The sequence below is a fragment of the Truncatella angustata genome (genome assembly GCF_020726525.1).
Source record: "Truncatella angustata strain MPI-SDFR-AT-0073 chromosome Unknown BKA67scaffold_13, whole genome shotgun sequence".
Lineage (NCBI taxonomy): Eukaryota > Fungi > Ascomycota > Sordariomycetes > Amphisphaeriales > Sporocadaceae > Truncatella > Truncatella angustata.
In genome coordinates this window covers 326,036-343,054 of record NW_025763393.1, presented here as the reverse complement: position 1 = coordinate 343,054, position 17,019 = coordinate 326,036, and the positions used below count along the sequence as shown (strand labels likewise).

The 17,019-nt window shown below is 46.9% G+C and overlaps 6 protein-coding genes across 6 annotated transcripts; 3 read left to right on the top strand and 3 right to left on the bottom strand.

Annotated features, from left to right (window-relative positions):
- Positions 1–703: 703 nt before the first annotated feature.
- Positions 704–2,534, top strand: BKA67DRAFT_587484 (putative epoxide hydrolase). The gene is made up of 4 exons (XM_046104325.1): positions 704–1,434; positions 1,504–1,610; positions 1,669–1,769; positions 1,826–2,534. The coding sequence occupies exons 1-4, from the start codon at positions 1,103–1,105 to the stop codon at positions 2,288–2,290; spliced, it is 1,005 nt and encodes a 334-aa protein (XP_045951289.1). The 5' UTR covers positions 704–1,102; the 3' UTR covers positions 2,291–2,534.
- A 757-nt stretch (positions 2,535–3,291) lies between these two features.
- On the bottom strand, positions 3,292–5,113 carry BKA67DRAFT_596135 (benzoate 4-monooxygenase cytochrome P450; the record flags this gene model as incomplete). Its single annotated transcript, XM_046105261.1, has 5 exons — positions 3,292–3,888; positions 3,993–4,015; positions 4,068–4,310; positions 4,375–4,942; positions 5,090–5,113. The coding sequence occupies 5 exons, from the start codon at positions 5,111–5,113 to the stop codon at positions 3,292–3,294; spliced, it is 1,455 nt and encodes a 484-aa protein (XP_045951288.1).
- A 1,727-nt stretch (positions 5,114–6,840) lies between these two features.
- On the top strand, positions 6,841–8,990 carry BKA67DRAFT_587478 (Alpha/Beta hydrolase protein). Its single transcript, XM_046104324.1, has 6 exons — positions 6,841–7,311; positions 7,381–7,866; positions 7,925–8,045; positions 8,101–8,145; positions 8,209–8,352; positions 8,419–8,990. The coding sequence occupies exons 1-6, from the start codon at positions 6,851–6,853 to the stop codon at positions 8,500–8,502; spliced, it is 1,341 nt and encodes a 446-aa protein (XP_045951287.1). The 5' UTR covers positions 6,841–6,850; the 3' UTR covers positions 8,503–8,990.
- Positions 8,991–9,570: 580 nt separating this feature from the next.
- On the bottom strand, positions 9,571–11,584 carry BKA67DRAFT_587476 (uncharacterized protein). Its single transcript, XM_046104323.1, has 3 exons — positions 11,228–11,584; positions 10,454–11,166; positions 9,571–10,394 (listed from the first exon to the last, which is right to left on the bottom strand). The coding sequence occupies exons 1-3, from the start codon at positions 11,433–11,435 to the stop codon at positions 9,819–9,821; spliced, it is 1,497 nt and encodes a 498-aa protein (XP_045951286.1). The 5' UTR covers positions 11,436–11,584; the 3' UTR covers positions 9,571–9,818.
- Positions 11,585–12,727: 1,143 nt separating this feature from the next.
- BKA67DRAFT_651730 (salicylate hydroxylase) lies at positions 12,728–14,586 on the top strand (the record flags this gene model as incomplete). The annotated part of the gene is made up of 3 exons (XM_046106084.1): positions 12,728–13,349; positions 13,403–13,727; positions 13,781–14,586. The coding sequence occupies exons 1-3, from the start codon at positions 12,978–12,980 to the stop codon at positions 14,584–14,586; spliced, it is 1,503 nt and encodes a 500-aa protein (XP_045951285.1). The 5' UTR covers positions 12,728–12,977.
- Positions 14,587–15,180: 594 nt separating this feature from the next.
- On the bottom strand, positions 15,181–16,886 carry BKA67DRAFT_665169 (general substrate transporter; the record flags this gene model as incomplete). Its single annotated transcript, XM_046108514.1, has 5 exons — positions 15,181–15,320; positions 15,377–15,431; positions 15,484–16,463; positions 16,514–16,690; positions 16,760–16,886. 5 exons carry the CDS (start codon positions 16,884–16,886, stop codon positions 15,181–15,183), a joined length of 1,479 nt encoding a protein of 492 aa, XP_045951284.1.
- Positions 16,887–17,019: the final 133 nt, after the last annotated feature.

Here is a 17,019-nt window from a genome sequence, read left to right as displayed (position 1 = left end):
CCTAGTCTACCTAGTCTAGAGGCGAATGACCAACACGATACGCAGCGACAGTCGCATTAAGCTTTGGTTTCCATCTCGTAGGAGAGACTGGTAGGGCGTCATCAGAAGGTTCCTGACTCGTTGCGGAGGATCTGCGTGTTGCGGGACGGGGGCACCCGTTTATCATGCAGGGTCACATTATAACGGCGCCTACACGCATGCTGACCACCTTATCTCCCCGTGTGTAAGACCCGAATTAGATAAGAAACACCGATTTAATTTTTTAATCGTTAAACCTGCGCCCGTTTGCACAAACGAATGAGAGAATTTTTGGATGCATTGACGAATGAGACTGTGCGAACCTCCAATTTATTCACCCAGTTTCAGGTCTTGAAGAGATAACGTAATTGACACCGATTGGTGTGACAGCAACGACATTCAGACACTCGTGTAGAATTCCCATTGAGGCATGTATTCCTGGTGTCTCGTATCATATCATTGCATCCAAATGGTAGTCGAGACGCACCTAGAGCTTTGAGCGCATATTCGGATCTGGGAAATCAGGAAGAGATCTTCACAGGTTGTACAAAGTATAATCCGATGCCGCTGATCAGACCAATAGAGCACTCACCTTAGTAAGCACTCTGCTCCTCGCTAAAAACTGCCATCCAGGCAGACGTCAGGTGGAAAGGTTTCGCGCGCCACACTTGCGGGGGGATGAATTCAATCTTGGAGAAAATTAACACGGAGGGGATGGCCCAGTTTTCGAAGAATTTCGGTCACTATCTCCTGAGACAACCCCGAGTGCGGGGATCTCTCCAGTTCAGTCTTGGTGCCACGACGTTTGGAAACGCAAACGATGGGCTCGAAGCGTTCCCAGTATATGCTTGATCTACTATTTTCTTTTTCTATTTTTCTTTCTTTTCGTATATGGCCATCGCGGAGTCCGAACCACTCGGACCGAGCATCTCATATTGATCATAGCGGCCGTCTTTTAGACATAGATGTCCACAAGTAATAAAACGTGGGCTTCATCTTGGGGTGTAATGGTACCGCGACCTCGTCATAACTTCACCTGTACTACTTTCAGATTTCCCATCTTTCATACTCGAAATTTTCTGAGATGGCCTCCATTGCATTCCCGTCACTAGCCAAGAAGGCTACTTTGTCCGATGGAACAACTTATGGCTACGTTGCATCTGCCTCGGCTGCAGGAGATAAGCCGACATTTCTCTTGCTTCATGGTTATCCTAGTTCTTGCTATGATTGGCGCAATCAGATCTCATCGCTGTCAGCTGCGGGATTTGGCGTCATCGCCCCTGACCTACTTGGCTATGGCGATACAGATTCGCCGAAAGATGTGACGTCTTACCGGATGAAGTCCATGTCGCTCCACATGGCTGAGATATTGGACCGTGAAAACGTGGCGCAATGCATTGCGGTTGGCCATGACTGGTAAGCCCCCCTTTCTCAGAAAAAAAAAAGGGGTAAACGTGCAGGTACTCCATCTTACCGTTTGTTTAGGGGTTGTGGTCTGCTTTCTCGCCTTACTACGTATATACCGAACCGTCTTCATGGTGCTGTGTTCATCTCAGTAGGGTATTTGGAGCCGGGACTGGTGTGGGATATTGGTAAGATCTCTTTTCTTTTTTTTGGCAGCAACGACTATGATTGCTGATTTATTTGCAGATCTTTTCATCAAATTGACAAGAGAGGCATTGGGCTACGAGACATATGGATATTGGCTCTGGCACAATAGCGAGGAGGCTCAGAAGGATTGCGAAGAACACGTGCGTCTAAATCAATCTGTCTTGCCATTCCCGCTATAACTAATGCCTATGTTCAGCCTGCTTCAGTATTCAGTCTTCTTTATCCGGAGGATCCCGAGGACTGGAAAAGGTATTTCGCTCCAGTGGACAAGGCCGCTGAATATGTCCGGGCCGGCAGAACTGGCCCGTTGCCGGCTTGGTACAGCTTGTCTGAGTACACGACGCGTGACCGGATCCTGGCTTCCAAGGGATACCAAGGCCCCCTTAGCTGGTACAAAGCTGGCATGCGCGGCATTAATCTGCCAGATGAGGCGGAGATTCCCGAAGAGGACAGATACTGCAAAGTACCAACGTTACTTGTCGTCAGCCACCAGGACTACGTTACGCGCGCGGATATGCAGAGCGAGAACAGCAAGAAGTGGGTGAAAGACCTCCGCATTGAGATTCTGGACTGTGGCCACTGGATTCAACTGGAGAACCCAGCCAAGCTTCAAGAGCTCTTCGAGGGTTTCGCTAGCGAGGTCGTTTCTGGAGCAGCCTAAAGAATTCAGACCAAAGCTGTGTCTACATATTTCTCATCATAAGTCCACTATCAGGTGTTTAAAGTTCACAGCGGTCCTGTCCTTTGACAACCATGGCTAGAAGGTTACTTGGACTATCTCAAGACTTATTCTCGGGTTTTCCTTGCATTCGTAGTTACAATTAGCATTCTATTTTATGAATTCTAAACATTTTCTTTTTGGACTGCAATACATCTTGCTACAAGATATAGGCGTGGGGATTACTGGCAGCTGAAGCGGTGACTGCAGATGATACTATACTGAGCCGCATGATACAGGCACCCCTTGCGCGAATTACCCTGCCGAGAAAATGACAATGTCGTGGATAAGTCTTAACCAAGTTTTCTGTGTAGGATACATATACTATCGGAATCCATGATCTGCGAATTGTGGCGGGCTCGATCATCAAGCATTGAAGCACATCTCCAATGGAGTCCGGTGCTAGATGCGTTTGCCGCCTACATTGTGACAACTACTTTTCTAATTCTGGTATCAAGCTGGGCAGGTATTTAAAATGATGGACAGAAATGATGAAAGATTACTACCGATGGCTTGACTCATAGATAGATCGGATGCCTTACAGTTACTAAATTAATTCTATAATGCATATTACTAATGTGGCTATAACGAAAAGATTTAGTATTTCACGTGAAAAGTCCAGCGTCAGGCTCTTACTAGTAAAGTCGCCTGGAGTCCAGAGCTGAGCAAAATCATGATCATATCATGCTCGAGCTCATTAAAACAATGAGAACTTGAAAATGACTTAATAAGTATCTAATGGCATCAATGATGTTTATGGGTCGTCTTTGTTACATGCATAATATATATGGTTATGTGTAAGCTCATGCAGTCACACTCAGAGAAGAACATGGTATACAGCAAGCGATTAATAACCTTGACAGCATGCGAGAAGCATCGGCAATGGGTGATTTACCTCCGACCAGCAATTCAGACAGTAAGTATACGCCTAAGTGTATACTAGGCTAAGCCTTGACAAATGAGTCTTCGTCCCGTCTCCATACTTTGAGAGGCATCTTCAATGGCCATGCATTGAAATACTCCTCCAACTCTATCTCCCAATCCTTATGAGGCAGCGTAAACTCATAGTGATAGACTAAACTAGCGATGCATACGCTCTGGATCAGAATAGTGACGTTCCTGCCGATACAACCACGCACGCCTGCGCTGAATGGAATATAAATCCCAAGCATCTCTCTCAGCTGGTCTGTTCCCTTTGCCATCCAGCGGCTTGGGTCGAAAACTTCAGGATCCTTGAACACGATTGGATCTCTATGAGCAGTGTATGCTGAGATGGAAACATTTGTGCTAGGGGGTATGACTTCGCCGCCGATAACAGTCGTTCTGTCTGGAGGGGTTCGTCTGATAAGATCAGTAGCCACTGGAGGTGAGAGACGCATAGACTCATCAATGCATGCGTGCAGATAAGGCAGATTCTTGATTTTGTGCCATGGTGCAACTGCATCAGTCGGAGACAGAACACTATCGAGCTCAGTACGAAGCTTATGAAAGGTGTCCGGGTTGCGAAGAAGGTAATATAGAGTCATAATGATAGAACCAGCCTATAAGAGGTTTCGTCAGTACTCAAATGTATGTCATCGGGACTATATGACCGAATTGAGGATTTTCGAGGCTGAGAGTGATGTGCATCACGCGGGAAACCTACTGGTCCATCCGTGCCCGCGCCAACTAATGGACGTTAGTATTCGTTCAACTCAAGTAGGGTGTAAAGACAATTTACCGGCTTGTTCAACGTCGGCAATTCGATCTCCCATAGTCATGTCAGCCTCGTTTCCTTTCACGTCTTCTATCATCGGCTGGAACAAATCATAAAGATACTCGCCGTTCGCGTGTCGTTCCATTCTTTCGATAGCAAGTGCTTCCATGACTGTATGAAAGTCCGCTCCCGCTTGCCAATTATCAGCGTACCACTTCGAAAGACGATTGGTGACTTTCTGCCAAAAGCCAAATCTGTCCATATCCCCTGTAAGAGTCTAGATATGAGCTACGAATGGTGGTCAATGCTTTTTCTTTAGCATGAAGCTTACATATAATTGTGCATGCGGCACGCTGTCCTGCGTGTGTGCTGTGTAAAGCTTGTATGGCTCGCGAGTCGCCGTTTTTGTCCTTAAAGTATATGTGGTCGGTCCCATTTCGGACGAAGAAAACATCACGACTCAAAACAATCTTGATGAGGCACTCCATAGAAAACAAATAAATCCATCTGACGGCATCAAAATTCAGCTCCTCCGGTTGAATCATCTCCTGTGATTTTGGCCTTGCGCATCGTTGATCTAACACATCTTTCAGGGCGATGACCGAAGCGGCGACTCCGGGCTCCCAATACTCGATGTTCTTGGGCGCATAAGAAGATGCGACCATACGGCGACGCGCCGAGTGATACGCGTTGTCGCTAATGTTATTGAGGTTGGCGCCGCCATCGGCCATTTTGTCGTAAATGCCAGCTTTCACACATTTCGAAGTGTATCCGTAGATATCTTTTGCTGCTTGTGAGCCACCGAAGGACAACCAATTAGGTCCAATGCGGATCACCGATTGTTTTTGTAAAGCTTGATGAAGCCTCTTGGTATGAGTTTCTTTATGGAGACGTCCGCACTCCCATCCATACGCGAGCCCAGTTATTCCTGAAGCCCAGTTTTGTGTTGGGTATTTGCGAAACCCTTTCCGATCAATGAAGTACTCAGCGACTGAAGTTAGAATAAATATGAGTGGAATCAGAAGTAATAAAACTGGCAGCGTTACCAGGATACTTGATAACTGCAACATGATGGTGCCAATGATTTGTGAGCGAAGCAGCACGAGGAATTTGAAGAGAAGACACTGTGAGATCTAGTTTAGGGACAGATGAGCTCTCAGCATAATATAGCTTTCTATATACTCCGCACCAGTACATATGGGGAGTGGTACACGACGGAGTTCCACGGGATTGAGTCATAGTGCATCAACAAGTCCAGAGTCTGCACGTACCACGCATTCAGTCGCCTTGACTTGTCTCTCCACGAGAAAGATGAATAGGGTCTAGTTTGTTTGACCCAGTCGTTGTAACCATTAATAGTTATTGACTCTCTGGTTCCGGTAATGTACCCATGCATCCATGACTCTTGAGCCGATCATTGATGAGACAAGTATGAGGTCTGGTTGTGCAGACTTGCCATGACGGCGAAATCCATTGACACCCTCAGTGAAGACTCACAAGCATGGAATATCATGGAAAATGTTGAACTTGTTTGATCTTGCATGAAATACCACGCCTTGCTTGCACTATGTACTCAAATGGGTCTCCGAGCACACTGGCATTGTATAGCCCTAGTAGAGGAGGACACTACATCAAAGTTTGAGTATCGGACGAGTGCTATACTAGTCTCAAAAGGTCAGCTTTCACGCGTGCAATTTACTCGACGAAGAAATAGACTAGCTGTTACAGGCCGTTGAGACTGGATTATGCGCTTAGAGAAAAGCAGGAGGATATACGTGTCTATGCAGGTAGTCTGTAGGTGATCTGCATGTATGTGGTGGAATACCCCTGCTTGACAGGGTTTTCGTTCTGGAACCGGCTGCTTCCTTTTATTTTCTTTCAATATTGCCTGTTTTGGATTACGGCCAGGACCTTGGATTTACACCAGAACACATTTCACTCTCATCATAATAAGGTACTGAAGCTGTCGTGGGCGCATCCAGTGCTTCTGCAGTGGCTCATCCAAAGTGGATCGCTTAGCTAGCTGGACTGTACTACCACACAAACTCCTATATGTCACCAAGAATTTTGCGTGTCAACTAATATTAAGCTTGTTCATCACTACGATACTATAGTATCCAGGGCACTACTAACTACTATATATCATTCTCGAACATGGGCGACTAGCCTAGTTTAAGGCTCCTACAACTTGATGCTCAGGTGAATCGACTGAAGACCACCTTTAGCGTTCAATTAAGATATCTGCGAAATGTTAAGCTCGATATTGATGGACTTTTTTTCCAAATGGGAATTGGTAGACGGTCTGTACCTAGCTTCTCTGGATTGTGTGCCAAAATATGGACACTTATACACGTGTTCCCAATGTTGTATGCACAACAAAATCCTCACTGTCTTCCTTCAAGCCGAAAGAACTCTAAACATGACTACACTCTTACTCTAACTCATTCCGCTTCGCTAGCACCAAATGGAGACAAGAATTAATGACTGTTGAGGAAAGAATTACCAAATCGTCGTTAGAAGCCGACTCTTCCATATCAACGATAGAAAACTAAGTGTTGACAGAAAATGGTGCGCACACACTCGCTTAACATACCCAACAAGGTTAGGTTCAGTTCGTCTGCCAAATCGGGATGGATATACGCGTATAACCAGCAGGCGCTTGTATGTTGCGCTCCCCCGTTTAGGATAACTACACGCGTATACCGGTAGGATTCTCCAAGTGAGGCTTGGCACACGTCGTGCAAGATTAGCGGCTCAAACCGAATACCGGATACGGTTACACACATACACAGGTCTTCATACCCTGAATGTTTGGGTGCAATGAAGTTTTCATCATTTGTCTGTGGAAACTTCAGGACGCTGCAACCTTTATCCGACGACATTCGATCAACTCAAGCGTAAGCATGTCGCTTATGGAGTTTGGAAGATTGCCTTCCGGCGTTAGAACGAACCCGACCCAGTTCCAAGTCCATGTGCCGGATCAAAAACTACGTGATTTCAAACAGCTCCTGCGGCTCTCGCCTGTCGCCGTTGCCACCTTTGAGAACTCACAATCCGTCGGCAGGCGATATGGCATCCAACGGGAATGGCTTGTCAATGCCAAGGACTATTGGTTGAACAAGTTTGACTGGCGAGCGGAAGAAGAGCGCATCAATTCCCTTCCCAATTTCAAGATGTCCGTGAATGGCTTCAATGACAAGAATGATGAATTGGAAATTCATTTCATCGCCCTGTTCTCTCAGAATGTAGATGCAATCCCCTTAGTCATGTGAGTGCTCGTCAATAAGCGAAGCCGACCCGTTCATCCATGATACTTGACTGACAAAAATTCTCATAGGTACCATGGTTGGCCGGGATCATTTCTGGAATTCCTACCCATACTTGAAATTCTGACCTCCAGGTATACACCAACTTCGCTGCCCTACCATGTCGTAGTGCCTAGTCTTCCGGGCTACGCCTTTTCCTCCGGCCCCCCTCATGGGAAGGACTTCACTCTTGTGGACGCTTCTCTAGCTCTTGATAAGCTAATGAGCAATCTTGGATTCTCGGAAGGCTACATCTCACAAGGTGGTGATTTGGGTCAATCCATTGCTCGGTACCAGGCCGCCTTCTGTGATGGATGCCAGGGTATGCATATTAACTATTGCCCAATTCTGCGGCCGAAGAACGCAGATGATCTGCCACTGCTCAAGATTGAGAAAGAAGCTTTACCTAGAATACAATGGTTTAGGGAAGTCGGTTCGGCGTATGCGGTCGAACACGGAACAAGAACAGCAACAATCGGTCACGCCCTCAGCGCAAGCCCGCTTGCGTTGTTGAGCTGGTGGGATTCCCAATCTGATACCATTGGTAGCAACGGATGCTAACATGACACTCATCAGGATAGCTGAAAAGTTCCTAGATTGGTCGGATGAGGATCCTTCGCTAGACGTGATACTCGCTGATGTTATGCTTTATTGGTTCACTGATACGTTCCCTAGATGTCTTTACCCATACCGCGACGTAAGTATGGCTCTATTTACATATCAAAAACAGCTGACTGATATTAAAGCTATAGATGGAGGGCGATCAAGAAGAACCACGAATCGCAAAGGCTTCAGGTGTACGTTTTAAGCTTTTCTCTCTCTATCTCTGATGTATTGAATGAAATCTGACGTGAATAAAGAGAGGCGATATCCGTGCCTATGTATCTAAACCTTCAGGATACTCATTCTTTCCGAAGGAACTCATGCCGATGCCTATCAGCTGGGTGGCAACAAGCTGTAACCTGGTCACCGCGACCACGCACACTAGCGGTGGCCACTTTGCTGTGAGTCAGCAATGTCCTCCAGCGAGAAAGTTGTGTTGATTACTGATTACATGTCCAACTTCTTAGGCACTAGAGAAGCCACATGAGCTACTGGCAGACATCGAGGAATTTGTTCAAAAGGCATGGCACCCGACTAATACATCTTCATAGACGCCCCAGAATTCAATGGATATTCTAGTAGTGCTGTTGACGCCGTCAAAATGGGGAAAGGCAAGCGTTATACTTTTACCAAGAGGATGCTAAACTATGAACAAAGCACTACTTATAGTAAAAGCTAATTTTCATAGCACACAAGGATCATCATGTGGTTCGGAGAATGACCTCAACTAGCTTCTGATAATGCTGTCGTGTATGTATCCTCAGGCTGTGAGCGTGAAGACTGTTTTGCGCATGAAGACCCACTGTATTGTATTTTTATTAACCATCGAGAGATGAGATCCCCCACGGACTTACTAGATGTATATGCTGTATTTAAGAGCCTTTATGAGCCAATTGCTAGTTAAAATTTTAGACTGGCCATAGGACAACAATTTGTTACAAAGCGATTCTTGCAACAGCTAGGAACTGCAAGAAAAAAGTTTATGTAAAATTACTTGGCGTTTACTTAAGATGACCTGGAGGAGCAAGGGGGGTAGAGGGACCATGGTCTTTCATGTGATAGCTTCGAAAGCCGCTATAAAATTTCTCATTTACCCTTGAACTCGTCCGTGGTTCAAGGCAATCGTCTCAGTTGATCAGTCTGAGCATCCAGATAGTGCCCATTATGCAAATCAAGCGTGCCATGCCTCACGAATGTGGAAGTGAGGCCCATCCAGAGGTCGTCGTGCTGTTCTCCTCCTTCTTTTTGTCCCTGTTCACCGGCAATGCTGGATCCGCACCCGCTCTCGCCATCGCCAGCCCCTCGGGGCTAGCGTACTCCATCACCCGATTCTTGCGGCTGAACAACTTCAATACCCAGAACGCCTCGCCAGATCGAAATTAAGCATGTGATAATCTTTAAAACGTTTCAGATAGAGTGCAAGAGAAGCTACGAGGTAGGCCATTAGCGAATATCTAGCATGGTACCTTAGATTAGGAAAATTGGGTAAAACCTTCCTAGCTAGGCTCTGCTAGCACACATCGTCAAGCTTTTCATTTCATTCAATTCTTTACTTTCTTTTTAATTTCATTCTGACAGGGTGACAATGAATATGATCGAGATCTGTCACCCGCTTGGGTTGATTTTCTCATGTGCAATGATGTTTCGATTTACTGCGTGCAGTGCACGGCTATGAATCGTGGGATGGTAAACATGCTACGCGGAGGCTTGAATGATTAAACTTTACTCTCAGAATTGTGCAATTCCAAATGTGGATAAACACGGGGATTAGTAGTTCTCAACCGCGTTTAGAGTGAACTTATAAGTAGTATTTATCACCATTGCATTCTTTCTCTTAACACGATTGTACCCACTATTGCGAAGAAGACTAGGTGTTTCGGGCCGCTGTATCCTGGAACTGGATTGATTGCTCAATAACGTTCCTGTAAATCTCCTGAAGGTTATTTGTACCTGCGGTCGCCAAATTGTTCGGAATTACAGTAGCTTGTTGTTCTCCAAATGTGTTGAATCGCGAGCGACATGCTTGCTCTATGGTAATATTAGTGTAATCTGTACCCCCATATTTAACCCCCCTTCCCGGGAGTTGCAATGATATCATTGCACGAAATTCTGTTCCTTGCTCAGGTGCCGTGTTATTTGGGCTGATTGGACAGAAAGGTGGCATCGAAACCCCCTTGAACCTTCCCATGAAGGAAGAAAAGAGCTCTGTGGAACCTCTTACAAGAACGTCGATCTCCAATAGAGGGTCAAGGCTATGTACTTCAAGCAGCACTTGAAGCCAGGTCTGTGCTGGTGCAAAGAAAGACCTCATTGTACCCAGAAAGGAGAATACGATTTTCAATTCCTCAACGATAGCTCCTAACTTTTGCTTGTCTTTTTCGCTGCGAAGTTGGTTCAGAAATACTATGCCAGCGAGAAATAGACTGTACCCCAAGAATGGTGGCTTCATGATTTGTTAGAGAACACACGTATGATAGTATGTCCAGGATTTGAATTGCGTACCATTATAAAGTCACAATACTTCATGAGCGATCGGCAAAGCGAAGTGATACTGCGTGCACTCCTGATGCATGAAGCTAATCGCTCGCACCAGAACAATCGAGGTGCTGCAGGAAAGCAGACTTCTGTCCGGCGACTAGAGACGCATGCAATCCTAGAGGCATCCTCTTCTCGATCTGCGGTGCAGTGCTCGGATGGCATCATGGCAATCACCGGGATTGGGATAAATACAGCGTCGAGTAGTATCCTCATTGAATGGAGCATACTGACACAGATGGCGTAAGATCCTACGCCCCCTTCTTGGCTTTGCAGTAGATCCAGAGTTTCTGGATCTAACAATGCAGAGTCGCCACCATACATGATGCATGCAGTATCCAACTCTTGCTTTAGTGCCGAATACGTTGATTTCCTGGACCAAGGTGCAGGGATCAACTTTGTCAAATCACTTTGAGAGAAATTGACGCATCGTTGTATAAGATCCGACAGTCCAAGCAATACTTGGGGGAAGAATGAGGTCCCATTCAATAAGTCATCATCTTTACCGCGAGGTAGCTTTATTAATTCGAGATGAGTTGGCCGTACTCGGCTCCCAATTGAATGGCAAATCAAAGCGATTTGCAAATAAGCATGAACCATGTTGAGCCCTTTAGTCGTCTGATCATCTTGAGCTGTGGAAGAAGCGTATCTGAGAGCAGAAAATATGTTTATCGCAGTCGCTACCACAAACCATATTAGCGCAATGGGTAATGCATTGTCACATGGAAAGATAAGTCCTACTAAGGTCATACCAGGCTTGAATGCCGTTCCCCTGAGACGTCTCATATAATGAGAGCACTGACAAAATTAGGAGTTGCTGGTAATTCGTGCAGTTTTCTACACGCGAAAGCAATGCCAAACCTTCTCGGGCATCCTCAGCAAAAGCAATTCGCACCAGCGGCTCTGTACAAAAAGCATGCCTTGAGTACGACGTGCTGGCGGCACACATTGCATGACACAGCTGCCTTGTAACCTGGCCATTCTCTAGTTGAAACAGAAAGGCTGCTGGGGACAGTATAGGACACTGCTGGCTATTGACTGTTACACAAAAAATCAAGATTAAATGTAAAGTCTGGTCGATAGATACCAACAGATCGCTAGCACATTGACTGTCAGCTGAAACGCTGCACAGATTTGGGAGCAGTCAGAAACAAGGGGGCAGTCGAACCCATTTAAGCGGTAGCTATCGCCTCCGAATATTTCAGTCAATCGAGCCTTCCAAATTTCCATTGCATCCAGCTGAAGAGAGGAATATTGCTCTACCGCGCTATCTTGGTCCTTCTGAGCATGGCGGTCCTGATGGGGAGGTTCAACGGGTACAAGGGCAGACGATTGGCTTGCAGCAGATGAAGGCGGACAGTCACCGTGGGCATTTGTGCGTCTTGGCCGAGGCCCACGCTTCTGTCGGTGCAGATCGAACTGGCATGGGATGTTCTGCTTCACACAATTGCTGCACGCACTTGTTGGAGAGCCGGAACACCGTACCTCGAGTGATTTGTTAGCTGCCTTGCGGCTTGGAAACACGATGCGGAGTCGAGCAAACCTTTCGCTTCCGGCAGCTTTCGCACGCCAGGAGCAACACTCTGGACATATCGCTCGCAAGGGTTTATCTGAGCGGTGTTTCCATCTGTCTTCGGAGTAACAGGCAAAGGGCTGGGATCAGATTGATAATGTAAGATCGCGTGGTGGGCAGCCCAACTCTGGCACAAGCTTATCAATCAACGATTGAACTGCCGAGTGTTATCTGCACAGAGATAGGATACAGCTATGTACAATAGGTGACAATGATTTTGTAGGCCCGCCCCACCCCGACCCCGCCACGGTGCCAAGGTTCGTCTAAAGCTGAAATGTCTACATAGTACGTAAGTACGGAGTAGATACGACTAAGTTAACCCTAGTCTAGTATAGGTTAACTTAGTTCTAACAGAAACTCCGTCTCGTCTTGACGGCTTGGTAGTACTTAGGGGACATACAAAATTATTGGTATCTACTATACCATGGTACTTGTGTTGCATCTGTCTTATCTCTGTAAATACAGCATCGCACCACCAGCCCATTCTAGGCGTCATTAGTTGTGCCGATGCCATAATCACTAAATCAGGCACCATGAATGGTTCTCTGTTGAACCATGTATTGGCTTACGACCCCCCGAACAAGCATTGTGCAGCACTTCCGCTCGCCAAAAGGACAATCTTGTAATTAGACCAGACTAGTCTAGTTCCTAAATTCGGCGGTTCTTGTCGAGACTGTTCGGAGTCTAGGAGTGATCATAAGCTTGGACTCACGTTGATCGGAGTAACTGTAGAAAAGCGGGTCGACCATCCCGCACAGCTTTTTTCTGATTGGCAACACGATGGTCATCTAACGTATATAGCATCGCCTGTGCTCTTCGTGACGACCAAATCACATCGTTACTCATGACGAGGCAAGCCCATGCTGGTTTCGCGTGTTTAAACGAAACAACCCTCTTGAACTACACCCACTCATCAGTATGGCAGCAATCCCAGAAGAGATTTACATCAAAAGTTCTGCGCCTGACGGTAGCAACCCTGGTGCGCCTGGGCTTAATGTGATCATCGTCGGACTTGGCTTCTGCGGCTTGACAGCTGCGATCGAATGCTGCCTCCGCAAAATGAACGTGACCGTGGTCGAGATGTACCCAGCATCTCGGACACAAGGAGACGTCATCGATTTCTTCGGCAACGGAGGCATGATCATTGAGTCATGGGACCAAGGAAAGATCGCCGATCAACTATTGACCATGAGCATCAACAACAACGATACGTTCAAGATTTTTAATGCCAAGAACGAACTACTGGTCGAAGAGCCGTGGCTACGGCACATCCACCATAGGCGCCGCCAGGTAAGGAGCTCTCTATTCTTCATGGATTGCAGAGCACTAAAACGAGTTATCAGTTCGCGGGCCATCGTGGCGAGATTCATGAGCTTTTTACCAACTATGCAACCCGTCTTGGGGCTACACTGAAGCTTGGGGAGCAAGTCGTGGATTACGTTGATGAGGGTGTTGAGGGTGTCGACCGTCAAGTTGGCGTTGTGTGCAAGAGCGGGTTTAAGATTATGGGCGACGTGGTTCTCTGCGCAGACGGCCCAAAGTCTTTGGCCAGACAAAAGGTCCTGGGACTCGCAGACAACAAGGTCAATTCCGGGTACGCGATTTTTCGGGCACACTACTTCCTCACGCCAGAAATGAGGAAAAATATCCATCTATCTAGATTCTGTGGTCAGTAACAGCGCTTTAAATTCCTATGAAACCCGTTCTGACTTGGTTGTAAGATCCCAATCACGACTTTACTGGTATGTGGGTGGGAAACGACCTCCATGGTCTCATCTACAGCTGGAACAAGGGAAAGGATCTCGGCTGGGTCATAACACATAAAGACGACGGAGATATAACAGAAGGCTGGAGTTTTCCGGGACAAGTGGAAGACGTTCTGGCTTGTCTTGACGAGGCAGGATTTCCTGAACTATTCAAGGAAGTCGTGAGAATGTCACCAGCCAAGAACCTCCTGGACTACAAGCTCGTCTGGAGACACCCTCTCGCAACTTGGCTGCCTCGACAACAAAATCCTCGAATGATCGTCCTTGGCGATGCAGCACACTGCCATTTGCCAACTTCGGGGCAAGGTGGTTCGCAATCAATCGAGGACGGCGCGGCGATTGCCGCGTGTCTCGATAAAGCCAAAGGTGATGTGTCGCTCGGGTTGCGTGCTTTTGAGAGGATACGATTTAATCGCCAGCATGTTATCCATATGTTTTCAATTGCAAATCGGGAGGAATACCACAAAGTTGACTGGACACGTGAGTTTGTCGCAGCACACCCAGACGCTCTGAGCATTGCCCAGCCTGCCTGGATCATTGAGCACGATGCGCGTGGAAACGTCGATGAGCATTTCGATAGAATCGCAGAGGACATCAGGATCAGCAAGAAAGGAAACTTGTTTGAGCTCTCGGTACCTGCAGGGGGGCAACTTGAGATCTTGCGACCGGGCCAAGACGCTCCCCAGGCTTATGACACCACATTCGATCTCGAGGATCCTGCTCTGCAACCGATGCTGCAGATGCCAACCGTGCTAGCGTAGGGATTTGCGATTGACTGTTATGTTCTCTCAAATTGCTTTCAACATAAGAAGATTTAGCTACATGATCTGAGAATAAATACTCATTAATAACAATTTGAACTGACTATACACCATCTGTAGAAGGATTTCCAAGTTACTTCGTGTGTGTTCCATTCGTGCTGGTGATGAATCTTGAGGAAATAAATCGACACTAATGTAATAACACACTCGTCGCCGTCCGTAGTATTGAGTGATATAATTACATAGTCAGAAAGTCCCTCGCAATGTATCCGATCACATTCATTTTAAAGGGGTGGGGGGGAGGAGGGATAAAAAAAAGAAGAAAATATATAGTGAGTTCAGAGGTCTTCCCTTGATTTATTTTTTAAACTACATAGTTTCGTGTCCTTAGACTCAATCATCAGCAGAACTGTTTTTAGATATTAAATACAAAGTAAGCATGACTCGCTTGTCGAGATATCAGCTGCCACCACACCTGCGGAAGGCCCAGCGCCAGCTAGTTTAGTATTGTACGCAGGACCGTAAAACAATTGAAACGAGTGACCAGTCTAATCTCCTATATGACTCTACACTCGGGGCTTCGATCTGCAATAATCACACCTCGTTCTTTAGCTTGCTACCGGCAGTGAGCGTGGGAGGTTCTTTCCCTATGCCATTAATAATCTTGACATCCTCTGGGAGATTGAAGTGGACGATTCCGTCGAAAATAGCGTCCATTTCCTCCAGCGTCCGGCCTGGTGCATGGTGAGAAGCGACTTCTTATTGATGATCACAATGGGGATTGGCTTACCTTTGATCTCGACGAACAAAAACCAAATGCATATCACGATGAACGCATCCCAAGCCTGATAGAACTGTGAGCTCAATAACCCACTCATATTGGGCCGGGATACTTACAGCGTTAATCGCGTAGAACTTCCACCCGATCCTCTCCAATGCCAAGGTAAGCGTGTAGTTTAGAGTCAACTGAAACGCATATCCGATCAGTTGAGCCAGAGCCGTCCCCTTTCCTCTCAGGGAGAAGCGGAGAATCTCTACAGGGTATGTGAATTCTAAGATCATCCAGCAGCTGCACGATGCCCACCAGAAGATGAAAGTCGCCACCAGCGCACCATTGCCTCTTCCCTGGTCTGATCCCAAAGCATCGAAAATAGCTAGTAAAGCCAAACACACCGACACCAAACCCGTGTTTGTAAGCATAATAGTTTTACTCCCGAAGCGCTGCGTCATCCATAAGCCGCTGGCGAGGGAACATACACCCCAAGCAGTCAGTCCAAGGTTAAGGTATAAGAGGGTATACGTATCAGTGATTCCAATCGACGTGAGCACTAGAGTAAAGAAGTAGGGCAGAGTGTTTGCTCCGGATGTTTGGTAGAAGATGTTGGTGAGGACAGCAATTAGGAAACGGCGCCTGTCTGATGGCTTCGCTACCAGTGCTCTTAGAGACTCATCATTTTGGCGCTCGAACTCAATTGTCTGGGTAATTTCCTGGTACTCGACCCGAATCTTTTCGTCTCTGTCTAGCTCGGTCGATGGATGTAAACGCTCGAGAACTTGCTTCGCTTCGTCCGGGCGGTTTTTAAACAGTAACCAGCGTGGCGACTCAGGCGCCATCAGTAGGAACACGCTGGAGAGGACGGGCGGAATTGCCTCTCCGAGAACAACACCTCGCCAACCCCAATCCCAGTCTGACCGATAAACCCCAATTCCAGCAGCTGATACGACCACGCCTGTCAGTGGTAGACCAAGCATCGAGGCATTTGCCATCATAGCGTGAGTACGGCCTGGCGTGGTTTCGGCCACCAAGGTTGGTCCACATACGCCGGAGATGCCCAACGAAATGCCTAGAATGGCACGGCCGGTGAGGAGCATTCCAACTTGGAAAACGTTAGCTGAGACCATGTCAAGAGCGTTATAGGAAACCGACTGTTCTGCGCAGATGCCTGTAAGGCTGCACCCACGATTGCCAGGAAGTTGCTTAGCCAGATGGCCTTTTTGCGACCGAGATGGTCCATCAATGGTCCCACGACCAAACCGATTACCAAGTTACCGACATTGACAATGGCAACATTGAGACCTATCCATGTGCTATCGAGCTGAAAATCTGCAAAACATCATGTCAGCCAATGATATGCTTTACGGAGTTAGCCGCAGTTGCATTTGACACGCATACACTCATAGAACTTCACACTTAAAAGTAGCTGGTTGATCATGCCAGCGTCGTAGGAAAAATTCACCATGGATAACGTGGCGCCCAAGATGACGCTCGCTACGGCGACCGTCGACGAAGACGGTGCCATTGTTTTCATAGTGATAACAAAAATTGTTGGGTTTCACTTTCGTCAATTTCACAAGTTTTGAGCCGCAAAACACATAGGATAAATGCACAGAGAGATATCAGATCTATGTACTGTCACGGTCGTATCTCTCGGC

Coding starts and splice junctions, on each gene's coding strand:
- BKA67DRAFT_587478 (XM_046104324.1), top strand. CDS start 6,851: ATGTTTGGGTGCAATGAAGTTTTCATCATTTGTCTGTGGAAACTTCAG. Junction 7,312..7,380: donor GATGCAATCCCCTTAGTCAT/GTGAGTGCTCGT, acceptor AAATTCTCATAG/GTACCATGGTTGGCCGGGAT. Junction 8,046..8,100: donor GTCTTTACCCATACCGCGAC/GTAAGTATGGCT, acceptor TTAAAGCTATAG/ATGGAGGGCGATCAAGAAGA.
- BKA67DRAFT_587484 (XM_046104325.1), top strand. CDS start 1,103: ATGGCCTCCATTGCATTCCCGTCACTAGCCAAGAAGGCTACTTTGTCC. Junction 1,611..1,668: donor GGGACTGGTGTGGGATATTG/GTAAGATCTCTT, acceptor ATTTATTTGCAG/ATCTTTTCATCAAATTGACA. Junction 1,770..1,825: donor AGAAGGATTGCGAAGAACAC/GTGCGTCTAAAT, acceptor GCCTATGTTCAG/CCTGCTTCAGTATTCAGTCT.
- BKA67DRAFT_587476 (XM_046104323.1), bottom strand. CDS start 11,435: ATGTGTGCCGCCAGCACGTCGTACTCAAGGCATGCTTTTTGTACAGAG. Junction 11,167..11,227: donor TCAAGCCTGGTATGACCTTA/GTAGGACTTATC, acceptor GGTTTGTGGTAG/CGACTGCGATAAACATATTT. Junction 10,395..10,453: donor AGTATTGTGACTTTATAATG/GTACGCAATTCA, acceptor CAAATCATGAAG/CCACCATTCTTGGGGTACAG.